The sequence below is a fragment of the Leopardus geoffroyi genome, chromosome B1, assembly GCF_018350155.1.
Source record: "Leopardus geoffroyi isolate Oge1 chromosome B1, O.geoffroyi_Oge1_pat1.0, whole genome shotgun sequence".
Lineage (NCBI taxonomy): Eukaryota > Metazoa > Chordata > Mammalia > Carnivora > Felidae > Leopardus > Leopardus geoffroyi.
The window spans coordinates 144,345,396-144,369,704 of NC_059327.1; the positions used below are offsets into that span (position 1 = coordinate 144,345,396).

The window sequence follows — 24,309 nt, forward strand, 5'->3', positions numbered from 1 at the left end:
TTCCTATGCACCCTCATGACTTCAGTTCTATATATAGTGGCTTGTGAATTTTCTAAATGAGTAGGTTGAGATAAGAATGTTAATTTTCTTGAGTTGACTTACATCAAAACCACTATTGAAGACTGCCAGGTACCATCACCATAAGAACACTGTTTTTGGGTGATTTTGCATGCTGAGACAGCCCTAACTCCAAGTCCATAAGCTGTGTTCTACTCTTTTGTCCATGCCCCATCACCTGTCTCTTTGCCATTTCTATCATGAGGTATAATGACAGAGATGTGTGCTGTTCTCACTTCCAGGTAATCTAATTCCAAGACATCAGGAGCTGTTTTATAAAAATCCTGTGTTTGCTGGAGTAAGGTTGCCTGAAATCAAGGAAACAGAACCTCTTGAAAGACGCTATCCCAAGCTCTCTGAAGTTGTGATAGATTTAGCAAAGGTAATCATATGTTTTTACTTTCTTACAGTGAATTTGTATTATGGAGACATGGTTTTCTCTTTTTCTTGTCTAGTTGATCTTTTAGGTCAACGATTTCCTCTCTTGATTTTATTTTGTTATTATTTCAAAAATTTTTTTAACGTTTTATTTATTTTTGAGACAGAGCATGAACAGGGGAGGGTCAGAAAGAGGGAGACACAGAATCTGAAACAGGCTCCAGGCTCTGAGCTGTCAGCACAGAGCCCGACGCGGGGCTTGAACTCACGGACCATGAGATCATGACCTGAGCCAAAGTCGGCCGCTTAACTGACTGAGCCATCCAGGCGCCCCTGTTATTATTTTTTTAAGTAAACTCTACCCCCAACATGGGCCTCAAAACTCGGGACCCTGAGATCAAGAGTCACATCCTCTACTGACTGAGCCAGGCAGGCCTCTCTCCCTGTCCCCACCCTTTCTTTGCCAGTAAGCTCTATGCCTAACATGGAGCTCAAACTCACAACCTCCAGATCAAGAGTTGCATGCTCCACGGAATGAGCCAGCCAGGTGCCCCTATATTGCTTTTAGTTTGTTTTTTTTTAGTTAATTTATTCTCAAGTTAGTTAACATGCAGTGTAGTGTTGCCTTCAGAAGTAGAATCCAGTGATTCATCACTTACATATAACACCCAGTGCTCATCCCAACAAGTGCCCTCCTTAATGTCTATCACCCATTTTCCCCACCCATCAACCCTCAGTTTCTCTGTATTTAAGCATTTCTTATGGTTTGCCTCCCTCTCTGTTTTTATCTTATTTTTACTACCCTTCGTCTATGATCATCTATTAAATTTCTCAAATTACACATGTGATTGAAATCATGTCATGTGATATCTGTCTTTCTCTGACCGACTTATTTCGTTTAGCATGATACTCTTCAGTTCCATCTGTGTGGAACTGTGTGTGTATATTGTATATGTATGTATACATATGTATGTATACATGTATATATACATGTATGTGTATATACATATATGTGCATTTAATATATATTATATACACATACTGTATACGTATGTATGTGTATATGTATATATGTATGTATATACCACATCTTCTTTTTTTTTTTTTTTTAAAGTTTATTTATTTTTGGGACAGAGAGACAGAGCATGAACGGGGGAGGGGCAGAGAGCGAGGGAGACACAGAATCGGAAACAGGCTCCAGGCTCTGAGCCATCAGCCCAGAGCCCGACGCGGGGCTCGAACTCACGGACCGCGAGATCGTGACCTGGCTGAAGTCGGACACTTAACCGACTGCGCCACCCAGTCGCCCCTATACCACATCTTCTTAATTCATGCATCAGTTGATGGACATTTGGACTCTTTCCATAATTGGACTATTGTTTATAGTGCTGCTATAAATGTTGTGGTACATGTGCTCCTTTGAATCAGCACTTCTGTATCCTTTGCATAAATACCTAGTAGTGCTGTTGCTGGGTCATAGGGTAATTCCATTTTTAATTATTTGAGGAACCTCCATACTGTTTCCCCAGAATGGCTGCACCAGTTTTCATTCCCACCAAAAGTGCAAGAGGATTCCCCTTTCTCCACATCTTCACCAACATCTGTTGTTTCCTGAGTTGTTAATTTTAACAAATCTGACTTGTGTGAGGTGGTGTCTCATTGTGGTTTTGATTTGTATTCCCCCGATGAGGAGTGATGTTGAGGATCTTTCATGTGTCTGTTTGCCATCTGGATGTCTTCTTTGGAAAAGTGTCTATTCATATCTCCTGCCCAGTTCTTCACTGGATTATTTGTTTTTTTGGGTGTTGAGTTTGATAAATTCTTTATAGATTTTGATGGTTTCCTGTCTCACATTTAGGTCTTTCATCCATCTTGAATTTATTTTTGTGTATGCTGTAAGAAAGTGGTCCAGTTTCATTCTTCTGCATGTTGCTGTGCAGTTCTCCCAGCACCATTTGCTAAAGAGACTGTCTTTTTTCCATTGGATATTCTTTCCTGCTTTGTCAAAGATTAGTTGACCATATATTTGTGGGTCCATTTCTGAGTTCTCTATTCTATTCCATTGGTCTATGTGCTACTGTCTTGATGATTATAGCTTTGTAGTAGAGGCTAAAGTCTAGGATTATGATGCCTCCTGCTTTGGTTTTCTTTTTCACCATTATTTTGGCTATTCAGGATGTTTTGTGGTTCCATACAAATTTTAGGTTTGTTTGTTTTAGCTCTGTGAAGAATGCTGGTACAATTTTGATTGGGATTGCATTGAATGTGTACATTGCTTTGGGTAGTATTGACATTTTAACAGTATTTGTTCTTCCAACGTGAGCATGGAATGTTTTTCCATTTCTTTGGGTCTTCTTCAATTTCTTTCATTAGCTTTCTATAGTTTTCAGCATACAGATCTCTTACCTCTTTGGTTAGGTGTATTCCTAGGTATTTTATGGTTTTTGATGCAATTGTAAATGGGATTGATACCCTGATACCTCCTTCTCTTGCTTCATTATTGGTGTATAGAAACATGACTGATTTCTGTACATTGATTTTATATCCTGTGACTTTGCTGAACTCCTGTATCAGCTCTGGCAGTTTTTTGATGGAGTCTTTAGGGTTTTCCATGTAGAGTATCATGTCATCTGTGAAGAGGGAAAGTTTGACTACTTCTTTGCCAGTTTGGATGCCTTTTATTTCATTTTGTTGTCGATTGCTGACGTTAGGACTTCCAACACTAGTTAACCAACAGTAATGAGAGTGGACATCCCTGTTGTGTTCCTGATCTCAGGAGGAAAACTCTCAAGTTTTTCCCCATTGAGGGTGATCTTAGCTGTGGGCCTTTCACATATGGCTTTTATCATATTAAGGTATGTTCCTTCTATCCTGACTTTCTTAAGAGTTTTTATTAAGAAAGGATGCTGTATTTTGTCAAATGCTTTTTCTATTGACAGGATTATATGGTTCTTATCCTTTTTTCTATTAATGTGATGTATCATGCTGATTGATTTGTGAATATTGAATCAACCCTGTAGCCCAGGAATGAATCCCATTTGATTGTGATGAATAATTCTTTCAACATACTGTTGAGTTCAATTTGCCAGTATCTTGTTGAGAATTTTTGCATCCATGTTCATCAGGGATATTGACCTGATTTCTCCTTTTTAGTAGGGTCTTTGTCTGGTTTTGGAATCAAGGTAATGCTGGATTCATAGAATGAGTCTGGAAGTTTTTCTTCCATTTCTATATTTAGAATAGTTTGAGAAGAATAGGTATTAACTCTGCTTTAAATTTCTGTAGATTCCCCTGGGAAGCCACCTGGCCCAGGACTGTTATTTGTTGGGAGATTTTTGATAACTGATTCAATTTCTTCACTGGTTATGGGTCTGTTCAAATTTTCTATTTCTTCTCGTTTGAGTTTTGGTAGTGTGTGAGTGTCTAGGAATTTGTCCATTTCTTCCAGATTGTCTAGTTTGTTAGCATATAATTTTTCATAGTATTCTCTAATAATTGTATTTTTGTGGTGTTGGTTGTGATCTCTCCTCTTTCATTCATGATTTTATCTATTTGGGTCCTCTCTCTTTTCTTTTTGAGAAGTCCGGCGAGAGGTTTATTAATTTTGTTTATTCTTTCAAAATCTCAGCTCTTAGATTCATTGATCTGTTCTGCTGTTCTTTAGGATTCTATATTGTTTATTTCTGCCCTAATATTTATTATTTCTCTTCTTCTGTTGGCTTTGGGCTTTCTTTGCTGCTGCCTTTCTAGCTCCTTTAGGTGTAAGGTTAGGTTGTATATTTGGGACCTTTCTTGCTTCTTGAGATAGGCCTAAACTGCAATGAATTTTCCCCTTAAGACTACCTTTGCTGCATCCCAAAGGATTTGGACTGTCATGTTTTCATTTTCATTTGCTTCCATATATTTTTAGATTTCTTCTTTAATTTGACTCATTCATTCTTTAGTAGGATGTTCTTTAGCCTCCATGTAATTGGGGGATTCCCAGATTTTTTCTTGTGGTTGGTTTCAAGTTTCATAGCATTGTGATCTGAAAATATGCATGGTATGACCTCAATCTTTTTATACTTGTTGAGGGATGTTTTGTGACCCAGTATGTGATATATTTTGGACAATTGTGTGCTTGAGAAGAATGTGTATTCTACTGCTTTAGGATGAAAAGTTCTGAATATATCTGTTAAGTCCATCTGGTCCAATATGTCATTCAGAGCCATTGTTTCTTTATTGATTTTCTGCCTAGATGATCTGTCCATTGTTGTAAGTGGAGTATTAAAGTCCCCTACAATTGCGGTATTATTATCCATACATTTGTTTAGGTTTGTGATTAATTGGTTTATATATTTGGGTGCTCTCTTCCACATTGGGGGCATAAACATTTACAATTGTTATCTCTTCTTTTTTTTTCTTTTCAAAGTTTATTTATTTGTTTTGAGAGAGAGAGAGAGAGGATGAGAGAGAGAATCCCAAGCAGGCTCTGCACTGTCAGCACAGAGCCCAATGTGGAGCTCGATCCCATGACCCTGGAATCATGACCTTAGCCAAAATCAAGAGTAGGATGCGTAACTGACTGAGCCACCCAAGTGCCTCCACAATTGTTAGGTCTTCCTGATGGATAGATCCCTTAATTTAAACAATACCCTTCTTCAATTCTTGTTATGATCTTTGTTTTAAAATCTAGTTTGTCTAATATAAGTATGGCTACTCTGGCTTTCTTTTGATGTCCAGTAGTGTGACAGATGGTTCTTCATCCTCTCACTTTCAATCTGCTGGTGTCCTTAGGTCTAAGATGAGTCTCTTGTAGGCAGCATATAGATAGATCTTATTTTTATTATTCATTATGATACCCTGTGTCTTTTCATTGAGGCATTTAGTCCATTTACATTCAGAGTGATTATTGAAAGATATGGATTTAGTGCCATTGTGTTATCTGTAGGTTTCATGTTTGTGGTGATGTCTCTGGTCCTTTGTAGTCTTTGCTGTTTTCCACTCACAGAGTCCCTCTTAGGATCTCCTGCAGGGCTGGTTTAGTGGTCATGAACTCCTTTAGTTTTTGTTTGTCTGGGAAAACCTTTCTCTCTACTATTCTTTTTTTTTTTAATTTAATTTTTTATTTTTTAAAATTTACATCCAAATTAGTTAGCATATAGTGAAACAATGATTTCAGAAGTAGATTCCTGAATGCCCCTTACCCATTTAGCTCATCCCCCCTCCTGCAACCCCTCCAGTAACCTTCAGTTTGTCCTCCATATTTAAGAGTCTCTTCTGTTTTGTCCTCCTCCCTCTTTTTATATTATGTTTGTTTCCCATCCCTTATGTTCATCTGTTTTGTCTCTTAAAGTCCTCATATGAGTGAAGACATATGATTTTTGTGTTTCTCTGACTAATTTCACTTAGCATAATACCCTCCAGTTCCATCCACGCAGTTGTAAATGGCAAGATTTCATTCTTTTTGATTGCCGAGTAATACTCCATTGTATATATATACCACATCTTCTTTATCCATTCATCCATTGATGGACATTTGGGTTCTTTCCATACTTTAGCTATTGTTGCTATTGTGCTGCTGTAAACATGGGGGTGCATGTGTCCCTTCAAAACAGCACATCTGTATCCCGTGGATAAATGCCTAGTAGTGCAATTGCTAGGTCGTAGGGTAGTTCTATTTTTAGTTTTTTGAGGAACCTCCATACTGTTTTCCAGAGTGGCTGCACCAGTTTGCATTCCCACCAACAATGCAAAAGAGATCCTCATCCTCTTTCTCCGCATCCTCGCCAACATCTGTTATTGCCTGAGTTGTTAATGTTAGCCATTCTGACAGGTGTAAGATATCACAATGTAAGGTGATATCTCATTGTGGTTTTGATTTGTATTTCCCTGATGATGAGTGATGTTGAGCATTTTTTCATGTGTCTGTTGGCCATCTGGATGTCTTCCTTGGAGAAGTGTGTATTCATGTCTTTTGCCCATTTCTTCACTGGATGATTTGTTTTTTGGGTGTTGAGTTTGATAAGTTCTTTATAGATTTTGGATACTAACCCTTTATCTGTTATGTCATTTGCAAATATCTTCTCCCATTCTGTTGGTTGCTCTCTCTACTATTCTTAATGACAGCCTTGCTGGAAAAAGGATTCTTGGCTGTGTATTTTTCCTATTCAGCACATTGAATATTTCCTGCCCCTGCCTTCTGGCCTGCCAAGTTTCAGTGGACAGGTCTGCTACTGCCCTTATGTATCTACCCTTGTAGGTTAAGGCCCCTTTGTCCCTAGCTGCTTTCAGAATTTTCTCTTTATCTTTGTATTTTGTCAGTTTCACTGTGATATGTCATGAAGTTGACCTGTTTTTGTTGATTTTGAAGGGAATTCTCTGTGCCTTTTGGACTTGGATGCCTGTTTCCTTCCCCAGATTAGGGAAGTTCTCAGCTATAATTTGTTCAAATAAACCTTCTGCCCCTTTCTCTTGCTCTTCCTCTTCTGGAACTCCTATGATACGGTTATTATTTCATTTCATGGAATCATTTACCTCTCTAATTCTACCCTTGTGATCTAGTAATTACCTTTCCCTCTTTTTTCCAGCTTCATCATTTTCCATAATTTTATCTTCTATTTCATCTATTCTCTCTTCTGCTTCTTCCATCCTTGTTGTCACTGTATCTAGTTTATTTTGCATCTCATTTATAGCATTTCTTAATTCATTGTGACTATTTCTTAGGTCTTTGATCTCTGCAGCAGTAGATTCTCTACTGTCTTCTATGTGTTTTACAAGCTCAGCTATTAGTTTTATGACTGTTATTCTAAATTCTTGTTCAGATATATTGTTTATATCTGTTTTGAACAGTTATCTATCTGTCATTTCTTCCTGGATTTTCTCTTGAGGAGAATTCTTCCATTTCATCATTTGGCTAGGTTTCTGTCTTTTATGTGTTTAATAGCTTGTTATGCATACTGCATCTGTGAGTACTACTATATTAAAAAGGGTGATATGCTGTCCAGGGCCTGACACTTCAGGAAGTGTTTTTGGAGTGTGTTACATGCACTCTGTTGTTGCGTTTTGACTGCTCTATCCCAGTGAGCAGTCCTCTGCAAAGCTCCTCCTTGCTTGTAGTGGTGGAGTGTTTGAATCTTCCACCAGGTTTGCTTTGATTTGTTCATTGGAGTAACCCTGATTTGCCCTTGGGTTAAAGTTTTTTCTGCTAGATTGCAGAGTAGAGAGGAAACTGGCTATGACTTTATAGTTCACCTCTATTTCTTATCATAAGACATTTTGGCATGGGATGTCATGCCAATTACAGACACAATTAAAGCTGGTATTCCACACCACAATACCAATGTCCTGCGTTTGGGCCCTGGTGGCTGTAATTTTTGTACATTAAGAAAGAGTTTAAAAAATTAAATAATTTGGCAGGGAGATCTTTGGAAGGAAAGGCCTGAAAAAATTTTTTTAAAGGAATTTTTTTAAGCTTATTTATTTATCTTGAGAGAGAGAGAGAGAGAGCGCACACAAGTTGTGAGGAACAGAGAGAGAGGGAGAGAGAGAGAATCCCAAGCAGGATCTCTACTGTCAGCACAGAGCCGGATGTGGGCCCAAACCCACAAACTACAAGATCATGACCTGAGCTGAAACCAAGAGTTGGACACCTAACCTACTCAGCCACCCAGGTGCCCCAAGGCCTGAAAATTTTATTTGTTTTAAGAAATTGTTTAGTGTTATCTAGCATGTTTTAAGTATAAAAACATCCTCATAACAGTATCTTTTTAATGTTTAACATTTGAAATGCAAGCCTATATAAGTGGAAAAGAGAAGAAAAATGGATATGGAAATAAAAAGAAAGGTAAAGAACTAGCAAATTATTTTTTTTTAATATTTTTTATTTTTGAGAGAGAGAGTGACAGAGAGGCAGAGAGAGAGAAGGAGGAACAGAGAGAGAGGGAGACACAGAATCTAAAGCAGGCTCCAGGCTCTGAGCTATCGGCACAGAGCCCAGTGTGGGGCTTGAACTCAAGGACTGTGAGATCATGACCTGAGCTGAAGTTGGAAGCTTAACCGACTGAGCCACTCAGGTGCCCCAAGAACTAGCAAATTATTAAAGCACAGGGCATAGGATCATGACATGTACTGTAGTGTTAAGGAGGCTTTTGCTTAACCACTAGATTTGCTGAAGCTAATTTACAAATGATCATCACCTTTGCCTTGTAGTTGAGGAAGCTATTAGGGCAATTCTCACTAGACCTTTTGGAGTTGTTAGATCAAAAAATTCTTATTAGGACTTTCCTGAAGTATTGATAAAATAAGTGTAGTATATCTAAAACACCAAGATCATATCACATTTACTCAAGATATTTTTTGCTTTTTAAATTTTTAAAATAACTCATTAATAAAAGTTTATTAAGCTTATAAACAATTGTAACAAGTTCTTAGACGAATACATTTCTACTTTTCTATGTAATCTTCTAACAGATTTAAATATTTTTCATGGAGGCCAGCTTTATGATCTGTCTATAGAGATTTAAAGGGAATGAAGGTAAAACTATTATCCAGTTTATGTCCCTTATAATAGAATTCCCATAACGTTTAAACATTTTATTCTGGAAAACTCCAAACAGAGAAGTAGAAAAAATAGTAGTACAATGAACCCTTGTGTATTTATCATCTAGATGCAACAATTAACAGCATCTTGACAGTCTTCTTTTTACCTATCTTCATCCTCCTCAGCTTTGTTTTTTGTAGCATTTTGAAGCAAATCCCGGATATTCTATTACTTCACTTATAAATACCTTAATCATTTGTAGAATTTTTCTTGTTCATTTAAAGCTATTTATTGAGCTTTTTCTCTTTTTCCTGGCATTAAGTGGTTCTAATAAATCAGAACAAGACCTGCATTAAAATCAAATAATCTATGTGAAGTATCCAGCACAGTGATATACACAGAATAGGCCCTTTCCCTTCTATTGTGCAAGGCTTTAAATTTTAAAAATTAGGGAAAAAAATATTTCCCTAATACTATGAAACATCTAACTAATGCTCAAAGTGTCACTGATTTTCTCATAATTTCTTTTTATAGCTCAAACTAGGATCTACATGAATTCTATAGATCACAATTGGTGGATATATCTTAATTTACAAGCTCATCTTTATCTCTGTTCTTTTTTGTTTAAACCTTGCCATTTATTTGTTAAAGAAAGTAGGTTGTTTGACCCTTAGAATTATCCACATAGTATAGTTTAATATGCTCCTCTGTCTTGTATTTCTTGTAAACTAGAGCTAGAGCTCATCAGAATCAGGTTGATTTTTGTCAAGACCATGTCGTAAGAGGTTTGTATGTTTCCATCTAGAGACACCACTTGTCTGATGGTCTTTCTTTTTGTGATATTAGCAACCACTAGTGGTCATTGTCTAGATTTGTATTTTTTTCTTTATCATTTGTTATGTTTTTAAAGTTCATTGACTATAAACAGCAATTTTCTATTTTTCTACATTCAGAAATTTAAATGTAGGCAGTTTTTGTTTGATATGAGCTGTATGTATTCCTTGGTTTTCCAGAAATGCTTACATATTGACCCAGACAAAAGGCCCTTCTGTGCTGAGCTCCTGCACCATGATTTCTTTCATATGGATGGATTTGCTGAGAGGTATAGTACTGGCTCATGTTTTCCGGGGTGTCCCAACCTAGAGTTAAAGTAAAGGTATTTCTCTTATTTCTATACACACCCGCTTGTATACAGTCTCAAATATTGACCACCCTAGCTCTATTCAGCCTTAGCAATACTGCAGTTCCTAGGAGTGGTCCCCCGCGTTCACTGAATTAGGGGTCTAGGTTGACATGAAGCAGTTACATCCCGCTTTTCTTTCTGTCTCCCTGTGGTGACATCTACCACTCAGGTCACTGATTTGTATGTTGCTACGAGTTCGTGTTGCCATCGTTTTGGGTACTGATGCATTTCCAAAGGTACCATCTCCTGTTGCCACTGTACCCACATCACACCCGGTCATGTGACACTGTTGCCAGTGCTGTGCTGGGACCTCGATGTGCCAAACTTGTGAGTGCCAGAGCTGCTGGTGCGGTCTCTTGTGCTGTCTCAGCTGCTGGCATCAGTGCAGCTAACAAAACCAAGAATAGTGAGATGAGTGGCAATGACAATGCTTGACATTTCTACCAGTCCATTTAGTGTTTAGCTTAACGAAAGATACCTCAGTTCTCATATTGCATCTGCGTTCAATTAGTTGTATTAGGTTGTTTTGATTGAGATCTACAAACAAACCTTGGACTCACATATATATGGAGTTGGAAAATGGAAGAGTATTTTAATAGCCCTTTTAGATAATTGTGGGTATTCTTTATTGAGTCCATAACCTAAATTTTGATACTATGCCAAAACTTGGCAGTAGTAGTTCTTAAGGGTTGGTTGCATTGCAGAGTCTGAAACATATCAGTGAGCTTTCCATACCCTGTTACATTAAAATCCATTTATCTATCTTCTTGCACTTTGAATAGAGCTTTAGCCATGTGTGTTTTTGTGGTATCATTATTAGTCATTTGGAAAATAGTGTTTTGCTAAATAATGCAGATCTTTAAAATGGTGACACATTTCATTATATAGTATCAAAAAGTCACATTCTCTCTCATCAGAAAAGTCTTTTTAAGTATTGGGAATCGGCTACAGTCACACTAGTGCACACAAGTTTAACAGAATTGTAATTTTGCATGAAAATGTGAATTTTAGGGGCGCCTGGGTGGCTCAGGCGGTTAAGCGTCTGACTTCGGCTCAGGTCACGATCTCGCGGTCCGTGAGTTCAAGCCCCGCGTCAGGCTCTGTGCTGACAGCTCAGAGCCAGGAGCCTGTTTCGGATTCTGTGTCTCCCTCTCTCTCTGACCCTCCCCCATTCATGCTCTGTCTCTGTCTGTCTCAAAAATAAATAAACGTTAAAAAAAATTTTTTTAAAAATGTGAATTTTATCGTCAACACAAATGCTGTCAGTTGTTTTCCTTTGCTCATTTTTTTTTAAATTTTTTTTTTCAACGTTTATTTATTTTTGGGACAGAGAGAGACAGAGCATGAACGGGGGAGGGTCAGAGAGAGAGGGAGACACAGAATCGGAAACAGGCTCCAGGCTCTGAGCCATCAGCCCAGAGCCCGACGCGGGGCTCGAACTCACGGACCGCGAGATCGTGACCTGGCTGAAGTCGGACGCTTAACCGACTGCGCCACCCAGGCGCCCCAGCCTTTGCTCATTTTTTAAAAGTAAATGTTTGCAGAATACTCCAAGTCTGAATAACTGTAGTTTTCTGTCATCCTTTCTTTCAAGTAAAAAATGTTGCACAAAAGAAGTGGCTAGTTTAGTTTGTATCTCAAACAATAACACAGTTCCTTTCCCTAAGACAGCCACTGCACTTCGGTTCGTAGCGGGGTGCTTCATGCACATTCCCTTCTTTCACACAGAATATGAAAAAAGACTTGTGTTCAAAGGTTTTGATTTAATAAAATTAATACTTCTTTATTATTTCATAAGGGACATTCTTAAGCAAAACTGCCTTTGTTTTTTTAAACTGAGAATGTGCGTATGAATATGAAGAACGCCATAACTGTTAGTACAGTTTGGTGCCATTGCTTTAATTCTTGGTAAGGTGCCAGCGGTCTCACCTACCATTGCTTTTTACACCATCAGTGCCAGTGTTAATGTAGAGGAAAAGCAGTCATCTTCCTATTAAGGTAAATAATAGCTTTGACCTTGTGAACCTCCTGAAAAGTTCTCAGGGATTCCCAGGGTTCTACAGACTACCTTTTGAGAACTGCTAATCTAGGCCATACTTTTTCCTCATTAAAAGAAAATGTTTTTTAATGTTTATTTTTGAGAGAGAGAGCCACAGAGTGCGAGTGGGGGAGGGGCAGAGAGAAACACAGAATCCCAAGCAGGCTCCAGCACAGAGCCTTACCCGGGGCTCGAACTCACGAACCGTGAGATCATGACCTGAGCCAAAGTCAGACACTTAACTGACTGAGCCACTCAAGTGCCCCAATAATTTTTCTCATTTTAAATAACATAGTCTAGTTTAATGCTCAATACAAAAAAAAATCTTGAAAATGAATTTTTTCTAGGTTTATCTGTGTTATACAATTTTATTGTGTTTAAAAAAAATTTTTTTAATGTTTATTTATTTTTGAGAGAGAGAGAGACAGAGAGAGTGAGTGCAAGCAGGGGAGGGACTCAAACTCATGAACCATGAGATCATGACCTGAGCCAAAGTTGAAGGCTTAACCCACTGCAGGCACCCCTACAATTTTCTTGTATTGACAAATGTATTTTTATGTAGGTTTTCTCAGGAACTACAGTTAAAAGTACAGAAAGATGCCAGAAATATTTCTTTATCTAAAAAATCTCAAAGCAGAAAGAAGGAAAAGGAAAAAGGTGATTCCTTAGGCGAAGATAGAAAAATGCTTGTGGTACAGGTAAATGTCCATGTTTTCATGTGTATTAAATTTTAAATGTAATATATCCTTTTATTTTTGGAGGAAAATAAATGAATATAAAAAAAGAGGTTTTCTGAGCAGTGAGCAAGTTGTTAACTTTTAGCTTAGTTGTAAAAATGTACCTTCTCTATAGACATTACCTTTTGAAAAACTGTCTTAACATATTGTGTTTTGAGTGCCTACTGTGTACCAGAGTGTGTATCAGACTGTGCAGTAGGTCTTGTCAGGAAGTCATACTTATCTAAGAACATTTAGACCCATGTACTCACATATAAACACATGGACACAAACACATGCATGTATCATTTTTTCCCTTAAATGATATGAGAGAAAAATATCATTTAAATTTTTTTGTATAAAGTAGAGCACTTTAAAATTGAGATTTGGGTATTTAATTTATTTGAAGTTTACATTTGCATGTTGGTTACCTAGAATCTGTTCTTGGTAAGGTAATTCCAATCCATCAACAATCCACTCACATTTTTTCAAATGAACCAAAAGAAGAAGGCAGTTCTCAGTTTTGTATTTCCTGACTTTAGATATATAAGAACAAAAGTAGTGATACTTAATTTCTCTTTCACATTTTTCTACTGAAATATATATAAATTTGATATATGTATGTATCATATTCACCTGATATATAGCAGAGCTATTGCATTTCTATTCAAAATAAATGTCTGACCAAGAATCCTGGGTGTAATTTTAATTCCATAGATAGAATAAAGAAAACAGGGGCATAAGAAGGTGATATTTATGGAATTCTGCAGTAGTTGACGAGTTCTTTACAGGAAGAGGTAATTTTTCATTCTCCTCAGATCATTAATGTTAACATTTTTATTAATGGTCAGGATACCAATGCTGATCCCAAAATTAAAGATTCTAAAGTATTTAAAATAAAAGGGCCAAAACCGGACGGAGAAAAAGTTGAAAAAGTCAGTCGAGCTTCAAATGCGAGCTGTCTCCCTGACAGTGGGATGAGCCGCATCACAACCGTGCCTTCTACAAGCCTCAGAGATTGCAGCAACGGAAGCGTGGATCACACCAGAAATCTAGGCGTGGCAATTCCCCCACTTGCGCACAATCTTTCCACGGTGGCTCCCGGTGTTAATTCTGGAATGGTGAATATCCCAGGAGTTCAGAGTCACAGGTATGAATGAGGAAAATAAGAACAAAATGTTGTTTCAGGGTATGTCTGCAAATTGCGAGTGTTAATCAATTCAGCCACACTCTACTTTTGGGCTTCTGGGTGCTCTTCATTCTTGTAAGCATTCTGTTTCAAAATGCTTTTGGCCTATGTAATGAAAGTTATTAGCATTTGATAAAAAAAAATTCACCTGAGTCTTAAGAAAGTGGATTGTACTCTGTAAGGTGAGGAGGGTCTATAACTATTTATTCTAAAAATGTGAAAGGAGGTTATCATAATAAAAGAAATAATTGGTTTTGGGCGTCTGCTGCTACATGGTATGGCTGTGGGTATTTGGTGATACGAAGAAGCTCATTTGGGAAATTTTGCTGAAAGAAAAGTAATTTATTTGGCTGGACTTGGGAGCGAGGTGGGAGGCATGAGGGTAGTGGTAAAGGTCAGAACGTTTCACCAGAATTATGTGCATTGTATGATTATGAATAGGCATTAAATGCTGATTAAACTGCATGTCACTTAGTTTTGTGTCATTTGGTTTTGGTTTTGTGCTTGAAAAAAATAGTTACTGCTCGTTCTAACTTAAATTTGTTGTTGTTGTTGTTGCAGAGTGGATGAGAAAACCAAGAAGTATTGCATTCCATTTGTTAAACCACATAAACATTCTCCATCAAGCATTTATAATATTAATGTGACCACATCAGTAAGTGAACTATTACTCCCATGATAGAAGAGCAAGCATTAGTCATTTCTAGACTTCTATTAATGTTAAATATAATAGTGAAGAACTGGGAATCTTATTTGGAGACATATCATAAAGTGGAACCTTAATTATACGTGTATCATCCCAACCTGTCACAATCATAAATGTGAAAGTCTTAAAGTTTAAGTAAGTTTTGTAAGTCTAGATGTTTAAATATATTATTTAAATGACATGTTTTAATTTTTATAGTAACAGTAAATTTTCTTAATACTTGGTGATCAGTTCTTTTTTAGAGTAGGTGACAAGATAAATTGTTGTATCTCACATAAGATTTTTGGTGAAAGTATTCTAGGGGTGCCTGGGTGGCTCAGTCAGTTAAGTGTCTGACTCTTGATTTCGGATCAGGTTATGGTCTCATGGTTTGTGGGTTCAAGCCCTGCACTGGGCACTGACAGTCAGAGCCTGCTTGGGATTCTCTCTCTCCTCCCTTTCTCTCTGCCCCTCCCTTGCTCATGCTCTATCTCTTTCTCAAAATATATAAATAAACATTTTTTTTTAAAAAAAGTATTCTATGTATTCATTTAATAAATATTTATTGATAACTTATGAGACACTGGAGATGAATCAATCTATCTCTCTCTTCAAGGAGCTCATGGTCTAGTAGAAGATCAACAAATTAAAACAGTGTCAGATTATAAGAATGGCAGCATGTACAAGGCTCAGAGGTTTTCTGAAGGTTCAGAGGAGTGTTACTTTGCTTAACGTAACTGCCAGAATGCTTCTTTTTAAAGTTAACTTAAATCATCATCACTTTTCCATTGACTGGTCATCTCTGAGTCAAGACCAAAATCCTAACAGGGCTTGTAAGTCCCTGATTGACCCAGGTCCCCATCCCTCTTATTCCACCCCTGGCTTCTCTCTCTCTCTCTCTCTTTTTGAAATTTTACTTGTTTTTAATGTTTATTTATTTATTTTGAGAGAGAGAGAGTAAGAACGTGAGCAGGGGAGGGGCAGAGAGAGAGAGAAGGGGAGAGACACAATCCCAAGCAGTCTCTCGTGCAGAGCCCAATGTGGGACTCCATCTCACATTGGGATCATGTGAGATCATGACCCAAGCAGAAATCAAGAGTCAGATGCTTAACTGCCTAAACCACCCAGGTGCCCCTGGCCTCTCTTACTCTTGGTCAATCTATTGCAACCCACTGATTTCCTTGTATTCCTTGAACCTGGCCAGACATGCTCCTATATTTGGGCTTTTGCACTTATTTCCTGTGCTTTAGAACATTCCTTCCCCCAGATAATCCAAAGAATTTGCTTCTTCTCCTCCTTGGCTTACATGAAGCCTTATTGTGAGGTCTTCCCTAGTATTAGAACTCATTTTGTCTGGCATTACTCTCTTTTCTCTCTCCTGGCTTAATTTTTTTCCATTACATACACCTACCAGCCTCTATATTTGCTTATTTATATATTGTCTGTCTCCCGAACTAGAATGTATGTACATTTCCAAGGTAGGAATATGTGCTCTGTTTTCCTTACAGCTCTACCCCACACCTAGAACATGTCTAGCACCATAGAAAATGCTTACAGAATGTGGTGAATGAACTCTTGTGCCAGGGAATGGAGGTGTGGATGTATTCCCAAAGAGTATTTTTCTCTCAAATTTCCCTTGTCTACCCTTCTCGTTATCCTCAGAGCTGAACAAGAGCAGCCTTCTTTTCATATCTCTCATGATTTGGGCATTACATTTGTTTTTCTTTTAATTATTCTTGGCCCACAATTTCTGTATCCACAGTACTTTCCTTTTTTTAATACCCTACTGATTTCTTTGTAGATATTTTTGTGTTTTACATTCTTGATCTGCTTTGAAGGATTACTTTGATCAGCAAGGCTTTCAGAGTAGCTGGCTCAATAGCACTTTGCTGGAATTGATATCAGCCTTCTTTCAGGCATTGCATAATCAACACTGGCTGTCAGTTTTAGATCTTATTTCTGTTTATCCTTATTTTTAAGAGGCAGTCAAGAAAAGAGGTAGAGATTAATGGGAAGAAGACACACTTGAGTCTTAATGAAAATTATTGGAGGCAGAACTTTGCCTAAACTTTTTACAACACCTAGGTTGAAGACCAACCTGAGGTCTGAACTTACTATTTTTTGGACATGTAGATAGTTTTTTTTAAACTAATTATTTTATAACTAATTTGAACCAAGAGTCTTAGCACTTACTCTATTAAAAGAACAAGCAGAAAATTCCAAATAAAGAAACTCAAAAGCTTATTACAGGACTTCTGAAGTTTTGTGTTATTCTTGAATTCCTAAATTTTAGGATATCAATATAGTAGTTACAAAAGGGGCAAGCCAAGCTTACCTGAAGGCTAATTCACTTGTGTTAATCATTCTGATCTTAGGTCCCAAGTGAAAAGAACCTACTTCAGGCAAATAAGAAAAGAAGGGAATACTCAAAGACAGATGTCCGTTTGCCTGAACTGAACTATAATCATCTCCCTGAACTAAGAGCCTTGGAAGGCATAGGTATGTATAATGCTTTTACTTTTCAGCCTTTTTGTTTATATTATTTAAAATTTATGTTACATTGGAATACCTGCTGGCTCAGTCAGTGGAGCATGTGACTCTTGATCTCAGGGTTGTAAGTTTGAGACCTATGTTAAGTGTAGAGATTACTTAAAAATAAAATCTTAAAAAATAAATAAATGTATGTTAAGTAAATAACAAAATATTAAAAGTAAAAAATTGTAGTAACTTTATGTGTTTCCATATGTAAATATTTACAGACTTATGTATGTAAATATGTACACTAAGTATATACTGAGGGACAGCTATAGAATGTGGAAAACTAATACAAATGTCTAATTTTTTTTTTAATTTTTTTTTTAACGTTTTTTTTAAATTTATTTTTGAGACAGGGAGAGACAGAGCATGAACAAGGGAGGGTCAGAGAGAGGGAGACACAGAATCTGAAACAGGCTCCAGGCTCTGAGCTATCAGCACAGAGCCTGACGTGGGGCTCGAACTCATGGACCGCGAGATCATGACCTGAGCCGAAGTCGGCCGCTTAACCGACTGAGCCACCCAGGTGCCCCCAAATGTCTAATTTTTAAATGTGTTTGTGGTTATTTTTATCTAGCTCGAAATTCCAGGTTAATAAGGAAAGAGAACAAAAATCTCTCAGAATCTCGAATTCCTTCTCTGGCCACTATTGACTTGCACGCCCCCAGTATTGGATTACATCAGGTACAGAAATACTTTATATTTCTGGGGAAATATATATATTTATATTTCTAGAGAAAGCTCGCTCTTAAGGATTGGGCAGGTTTATTGGTGGGATCCATACAATTTTGTTTGTCAAAGTTTTTCTTACTGTTCATTGCACTTAGTACCTTTATTACATGTATACTTATATAGACATTTTCCAGCTTACCGTCATCAGTTTTTTATAGATTAAAATTATGTGTGTGTGTGTGTGTGTGTGTGTGTGTGTGTGTGTGTGTAGCCTAGCTATGGCTTTTATATAACTTTTGTGGTAACTCATAGTATTTCACTGAGTTAACCCCAAAGCTATAACCTATCTTTCACTCTTTGAATTGCCTGTATCCTTTTAAAATGTATCCTCTATTTGACACGTTTCCCCAAGACTATCTACTTTGTGCATGTTAAAGATTTGCTATTCTATATATAATTATTTTTCTATAATTTCTCTTAATTCTACAGAATATTTATGTTTCTGCTGCTTTAATAACAGTCCTATCACTCATTTTTACATTAAGAAAACTCGCAAACTTTTAAATTCCCTGAGCCAACCATAACTGGGTATAAACTTTGGATATGCATCATTGTACTTACAGATTTCTCACCTCTCCTTGATGCTAGGCAACTTTTGTTTTGGAATTTAAGTCTCCATCCTCATTTAAGTATTGCCTCCATATCTATGTGGATGTTTTTTTCTACTACTACGCCTTAAATAGTTTGGTAGAGCTCAATCAACAAGGGAAATTATGTTGTTGAGGGCAACAAATTACAGAGGCAGTTACACAGTGACCCTGAGAAAAAGGTTTTTTTTTTAAATTTTTTTTAACGTTTATTTATTTTTGAGACAGAGAGAGACAGAGCATGAATGGGGGAGGGTCAGAGAGAGGGAGACACAGAATCTGAAACAGGCTCCAGGCTCTGAGCCGTCAGCACAGAGCCCGACGCGGGGCTCGAACTCACGGACCACAAGATCATGACCTGAGCCGAAGTCGGCCGCTTAACCGACTGAGCCACCCAGGCGCCCCGAGAAAAAGGTTTTTTGACTGCTATTACTTTGCCTTATCTCTTGTTAACAATTTCTGCAGCAATATAATTAAAACTAAATAAATTCCTGTTGCATGAAGATTAATTACCATCACAAATTTTACTTTTAGGAACTATAGTATCTCAATAAATTCCTTGTATATGCCTAAAATTTAATGTGGATTTTAAAGGTGCAGGATTTTTCACTTGCTGTCTGTGAGGGTACTATTGTTCAAAACCACTTTTCAGGGTTCACATAACCAAATCTTGTCTCATGAAATAGAAGAAAGGCTTTGGCAGCCTTCATACGTCAGTATTTTTATTTGGTTGATTTGAACTATTCCTTTGATATTTATAAACTTTTTCTGCATTTTTACTCTTAGTTTATTTGTTCATTTCCCAGTTGTATTTAAAATACAATAAAGGAGGGCGCCTGGGTGGCGCAGTCGGTTAAGCGTCCGACTTCAGCCAGGTCACGATCTCGCCGTCCGTGAGTTCGAGCCCCGCGTCAGGCTCTGGACTGATGGCTCAGAGCCTGGAGCCTGTTTCTGATTCTGTGTCTCCCTCTCTCTCTGCCCCTCCCCCGTTCATGCTCTCTCTGTGTCCCAAAAATAAATAAACGTTGAAAAAAAAATTAAAAAAAAAATACAATAAAGGAGAAAGTAGGTGTAGTGAAAAACACAAATCAACACCAAAATAACATTTTATATGTGGAAGATGTCAGTGGGAAGAGAACGGCAAGAGACTGAAAGCAAAAGGCTTTCTGGCAGAAGCTGTGACTTGCCTTGCACTCTTACATTATGGTATGGATCAATACGTTGAACTTACTTTGTTTCTGTGCATAACACAAACATTTTCACATTTATAAAAGTCTATTACGTACCTTCTGGAACACCCGTAAGATAGGTTTTTGTAAGTAAAGTATCGCATAACCCATGGACTCTGTCTCCACTTGTCCACCTCCTGCACACTTGCACACATTATATACTTCTATGTGTATGTATCTACATATTTTTTCTCTAAGTGGTATTTAAGCATCATCTCACAAATTTTGATGTGTTGTGTTTTTCATTATTGCTCAGTCCAAACATTTTCTTAGTTCCCTTGTAATTTCTTCTTTAACCCAGGAATTATTTAGAAACATGTTGTTTAGTAGTTATTTAGCGTTTCCTTAGATATTTTATTATTATTGATTTGTAATTTAATTCCATATGGTCAGAGAATATACTGTGTATGATTTTGATTATTTTAGATTCATTGAGATGTGTTTTATGGCTCAGCAGATGGTCCAACATGGCGAATGAACCTTGTTTCCTTGAAAATAATGTATATTCTTCAGTCGTTAGACATAGCCTACTACAAATGTGAAATTAGATTAAGGTGGTTGGTAGTATTCTTCAGATCTTCTATATCCTTAGTGATTTTTTTGTTTGGTTCTATCAGTTCTTGAAAGAGTGCTGTCAAAATCTTTCACTGACTGTGGAATTATTTATTTTTCTCTTATATCTGTTTATTTTTGTTTCCTGTATTTTAAATCTCTATTATTAGGTACATACACACTTATAATAGTTTTTGTCTTCCTGATATATTATCACTTTTATCATTAGAAAATACCTCTCTTTATCACTTGTGGTGCTCTGTGCCATGAAACCAATTTTATCTGAGATTAAAATAGCCACTCAAGCCTACTTATTTGTCTCCATGGTTTATCTTTTTACTTTTATACTATCTGTTTCTTGTTGTTCTTGTTGTTGTTGTTTTAATGTACAACATTTCATAGAAGTAGGGTCTTTCTTTTGTATCCATTCTGTCAATTCCAATTCTGTTAATTGGAATGTGTTTCCTATTACAGCAAGTAAACTTCTACCAACTTAAAATATTTACTGTCTCACAGTTTCCATGGGTCAGAAGCCTAGGAATAGCTTCTTCTCCCCTTGAGTCTCACAGACCCCAAATCAAGATGTCAGCGGGACTGCATTTCTTTCTGGAGACTCTAGGGGAGAATCTATTTCCAGGCCTGCTCAGATTGTCGGCAGAATTGAGTTTCATGAGGTTGTGGGACTGAGGTCCCTGTTTCTTTTCTGGCTGACACCTGGGGGATGCTGTCACCTTCTAGAGGCTGACCACATTCCTTGGTTCATGGTCTAGTTCTGCCATCTACAAAGCTAGTAATAGTGATCAAATCCTTCTTACTCTTTGACCCTCCCTTACCTCCCCTTCTGCCTCATCTCTGACTTCCTCTTCTGCTTTTAAGAGGCATGTGATTGGCCTTGCAGGCCTACATTGCACCTGCCAGGATAATCTTTCTATCTTAGAGTCACCTGATTAGTAACGTTAATTCCATGTGCAAAGTTGCTTCAGAGCAGTAGCTACAATAGTTTGACTGACTAACCAGGTGATATCTTTAGAATTCTGCCTGCTAGTAAATACTTAGGCCATTAACATTGAATGTGATTATTGATATATCTGGATCTAGCTCTATGTTTATATACATGTATGTGTGTATATATATATATATATATATATATATATATATATATAGTTGTTTGTTTATTTCTTTGTTTTCCCTTTTTAGTCTTCTTTTGTATTTGAATATTTTTAGGATTGGCTTTTGAGTATATTTCTTGGTATTATTTTTTTTAGTGATTACTCTAGGGATTGCAATATATATTAACTAACCTTCCACAGTCTACTTAGAGTAAATATTGTACCATTTGTAAAATGTAGTGGTAAGCATATGTCCTTTTACTTCAACCTGGACTTTATGTTAGAATTCTTTGTCTTATTTACATACACCAAAAACCCCACTACATTGTCATATATTTTGCTCTAAATAGTCATAGATATTTTAAGCAATTTATGGAAATAAGTAGTCTTCTACATTAACCTAACTACCTGCTGTTTCTGTTGTTCTTCCTTCTTTCTTAAAGATTATACTTTTATTCTCTGGTATCATTTTTCTTCAGCTTGAAAAACTTCCTTTAGCATTTCTTCCAGAGCAAGTCTGATGGGTGACAAACTCTTTTAGTTTTCCTTCATTTGAGAATGACTTTATTTTGCCTTCATCCCTTAAATATATTTCCAATGGATACAGAATATGAGTTGGTAGGTTGGTTTTTAAAAATTTTTTTCTCCCAGGACTATAAGGACATCATTCCTCTGTCTTCTGATCTCTCTGATTTCTGTCAGAATGTGGGACATTCTTAGGCATTTGAATTGTTCATCTGTATGTAATGTTTCATTTTTCTCTAGCTGTTTTCAAGATTTTATCCTCATCGTTTTGTGTTCATTAGTTTTAATAAGATGTGTCTAAACATAGTTTTCTTTGTATCCTGTTTGGCATTTGCTGAACTTCTTGATTTGTAAACCTACCTCTTTTGCCAAATTTGGAAGTTTTTGGTCATTATTTCTTCAAAAATTTTTTTCTGCCATAATCTCTCTTTTTTTTTCTGAGAGTCCAGTGACATAGATATTATATTAGACTTTTTGGTATTTTCTACAAGTTCCTGAGACTCTGCTTTCTTTAATCTTTTTTTGTTTTCTTTTTTTATCTTGGCTCTTCACATTGGGTAATTCCTATTGATTTATCTTTAAGTTCTTTGATTCTTTATCTTGTTGTTTCCCTTCTGCTATTAAGCCCATCCAGGGAGATATTTAAATTTCAGATGCTGTTTTATGTATGTATGTATGTATGTATGTATGTATTTAGAAAGTATATGAGCGGGGAGGGGCAGAGAGAGGGGGAGAGAGAGAATCCCAAGCAGGCTCTGCCCTGACAGCACAGAGCCCAATGCAGGGCTACATCCCACAAACCGTGAGATCATGACCTGAGCTGAAACCAAGAGTTGGATGTTTAACTGACTGAGCCACCTAGGAGCCCCCAGATACTGTATTTTTAAGTCCTAAAATGTCCACTTGGCTCTTTTTTAGGGCTTATATTTCTCTGCTAAGAATTCCTGTTTCTTCATTCATATCGATCCCGAGGTGACCCAAATATTGGGACTTTATAAACTTAATTAAGTTATATATACCTGTATAGCATATGTATTTCTGCATCTGTTGATTGCCGTTTCCATTGAGAATTGATGACACATTCCTGGATCTTTTTATGGCCAATAACTTTGATTGTATCTTGGAAACTGTTAATATTATGTTGTGTAGCCTCCAGGTCCTGTTATAACCCTCTGGAGAATGTGGACGTTTTATTTTAGCAGGCAGTCATTGAAGTTTTGTTCTCACTGCAAATTCTGCCTTATCTCTTGTGAGAAATGTTTCAAATCTCAGTTCTCTAAGTCTTTGATATCGTAGTTTGCATCTGTCCTGTGTTTGTGTGGTTCAGGGGTTAGCTTGAGACTTGTGCAGGTAGTTCAAATCTCAGCTCAGTTAGCCAAGCTGTTGCTGCTCTGGGTTTGGAGCTGCTGCATGCATGCATGCGTCAGGAGCTGGGCTCAGACTCCCGTCAGTCTATACACAGAATTAGGGAGTCCCTTGCTCTAGTTCTGTTCGCTCCATGACCAACCCACCCCCATACTTTGTGGCTTGCAGGGTTTCTCTGGGATAACAAGGGAGTTTCTTTCAGACTTTTAGCTTTTTGTACTTCTTCACTACTCTGAGACTAGGGCCTGCCTTTTGGGCAAAGTCACAGGAGCAAAAAATAAACAAAATTGGAAACCTACCCCCCATGTGAAGCATCACATTTCCAACTTTTGATCCCTCTCCTTAATCTCCAGTTGTTTTTCATATTTTTCCTAAAGGGTTTTTTGTTTGTTTGTTTGTAATAAGTAGGAGAGATGGGTTGTAGTGGGTTTACACTACCTTGGCACATCAGAAGCATCTTTTTAACACACGTATCACCAAAGAGGTCAAAGAATAACAGCCTCTTCATCATCGTCTTCTGTGCAAGCAGCTTGCGCTATGAATGGTTAATTATAAACACCTGATACTTGAACAACAAGAATTGGGATTTTCGGGGGGGGGGGCGGGAGCGAGACTTTTACAATTTTTGAGAATCTTTAATGCTTGATTATTAACTTCTAGGTTTCAGGATCTCCCCTGTCAGATGATTCGGAGGCTGATTTGCCTCGAATGGAACACCAGCACTGAGAGTCATTTTGGTTCTGAACTGGGTATGTCTGGTTTCTCATACTTAATGCGAAGTAAACCTTCCATGGGAGATATTTTGTAGCTTGCTAAAGGCCAAATTCTGCCGTTAAGCATTCTCTAGTGATTGATTCTGTGAGAACACCTGGTAGAGAAAGAATTGTGCCACTTAAAAAAAAGAAGTA

The 24,309-nt window shown here is 37.3% G+C and overlaps 1 protein-coding gene across 2 annotated transcripts in view; it reads left to right on the top strand.

Moving 5' to 3' along the window:
- The window catches only part of CDKL2 (cyclin dependent kinase like 2), a 53,246-nt gene that overhangs the window by 24,890 nt on the left and 4,047 nt on the right, over nt 1–24,309 (top strand). For both annotated transcript variants that reach the window (XM_045473734.1, XM_045473733.1), the window contains 8 exons: nt 300–439; nt 9,970–10,058; nt 12,740–12,875; nt 13,745–14,043; nt 14,644–14,737; nt 17,143–17,266; nt 17,880–17,986; nt 24,062–24,150. In XM_045473734.1, the coding sequence (XP_045329690.1) occupies nt 300–439; nt 9,970–10,058; nt 12,740–12,875; nt 13,745–14,043; nt 14,644–14,737; nt 17,143–17,266; nt 17,880–17,986; nt 24,062–24,127 (1,055 nt within the window). In that variant the 3' untranslated portion in view covers nt 24,128–24,150. The remainder of the gene's footprint in view (nt 1–299; nt 440–9,969; nt 10,059–12,739; nt 12,876–13,744; nt 14,044–14,643; nt 14,738–17,142; nt 17,267–17,879; nt 17,987–24,061; nt 24,151–24,309) is intronic.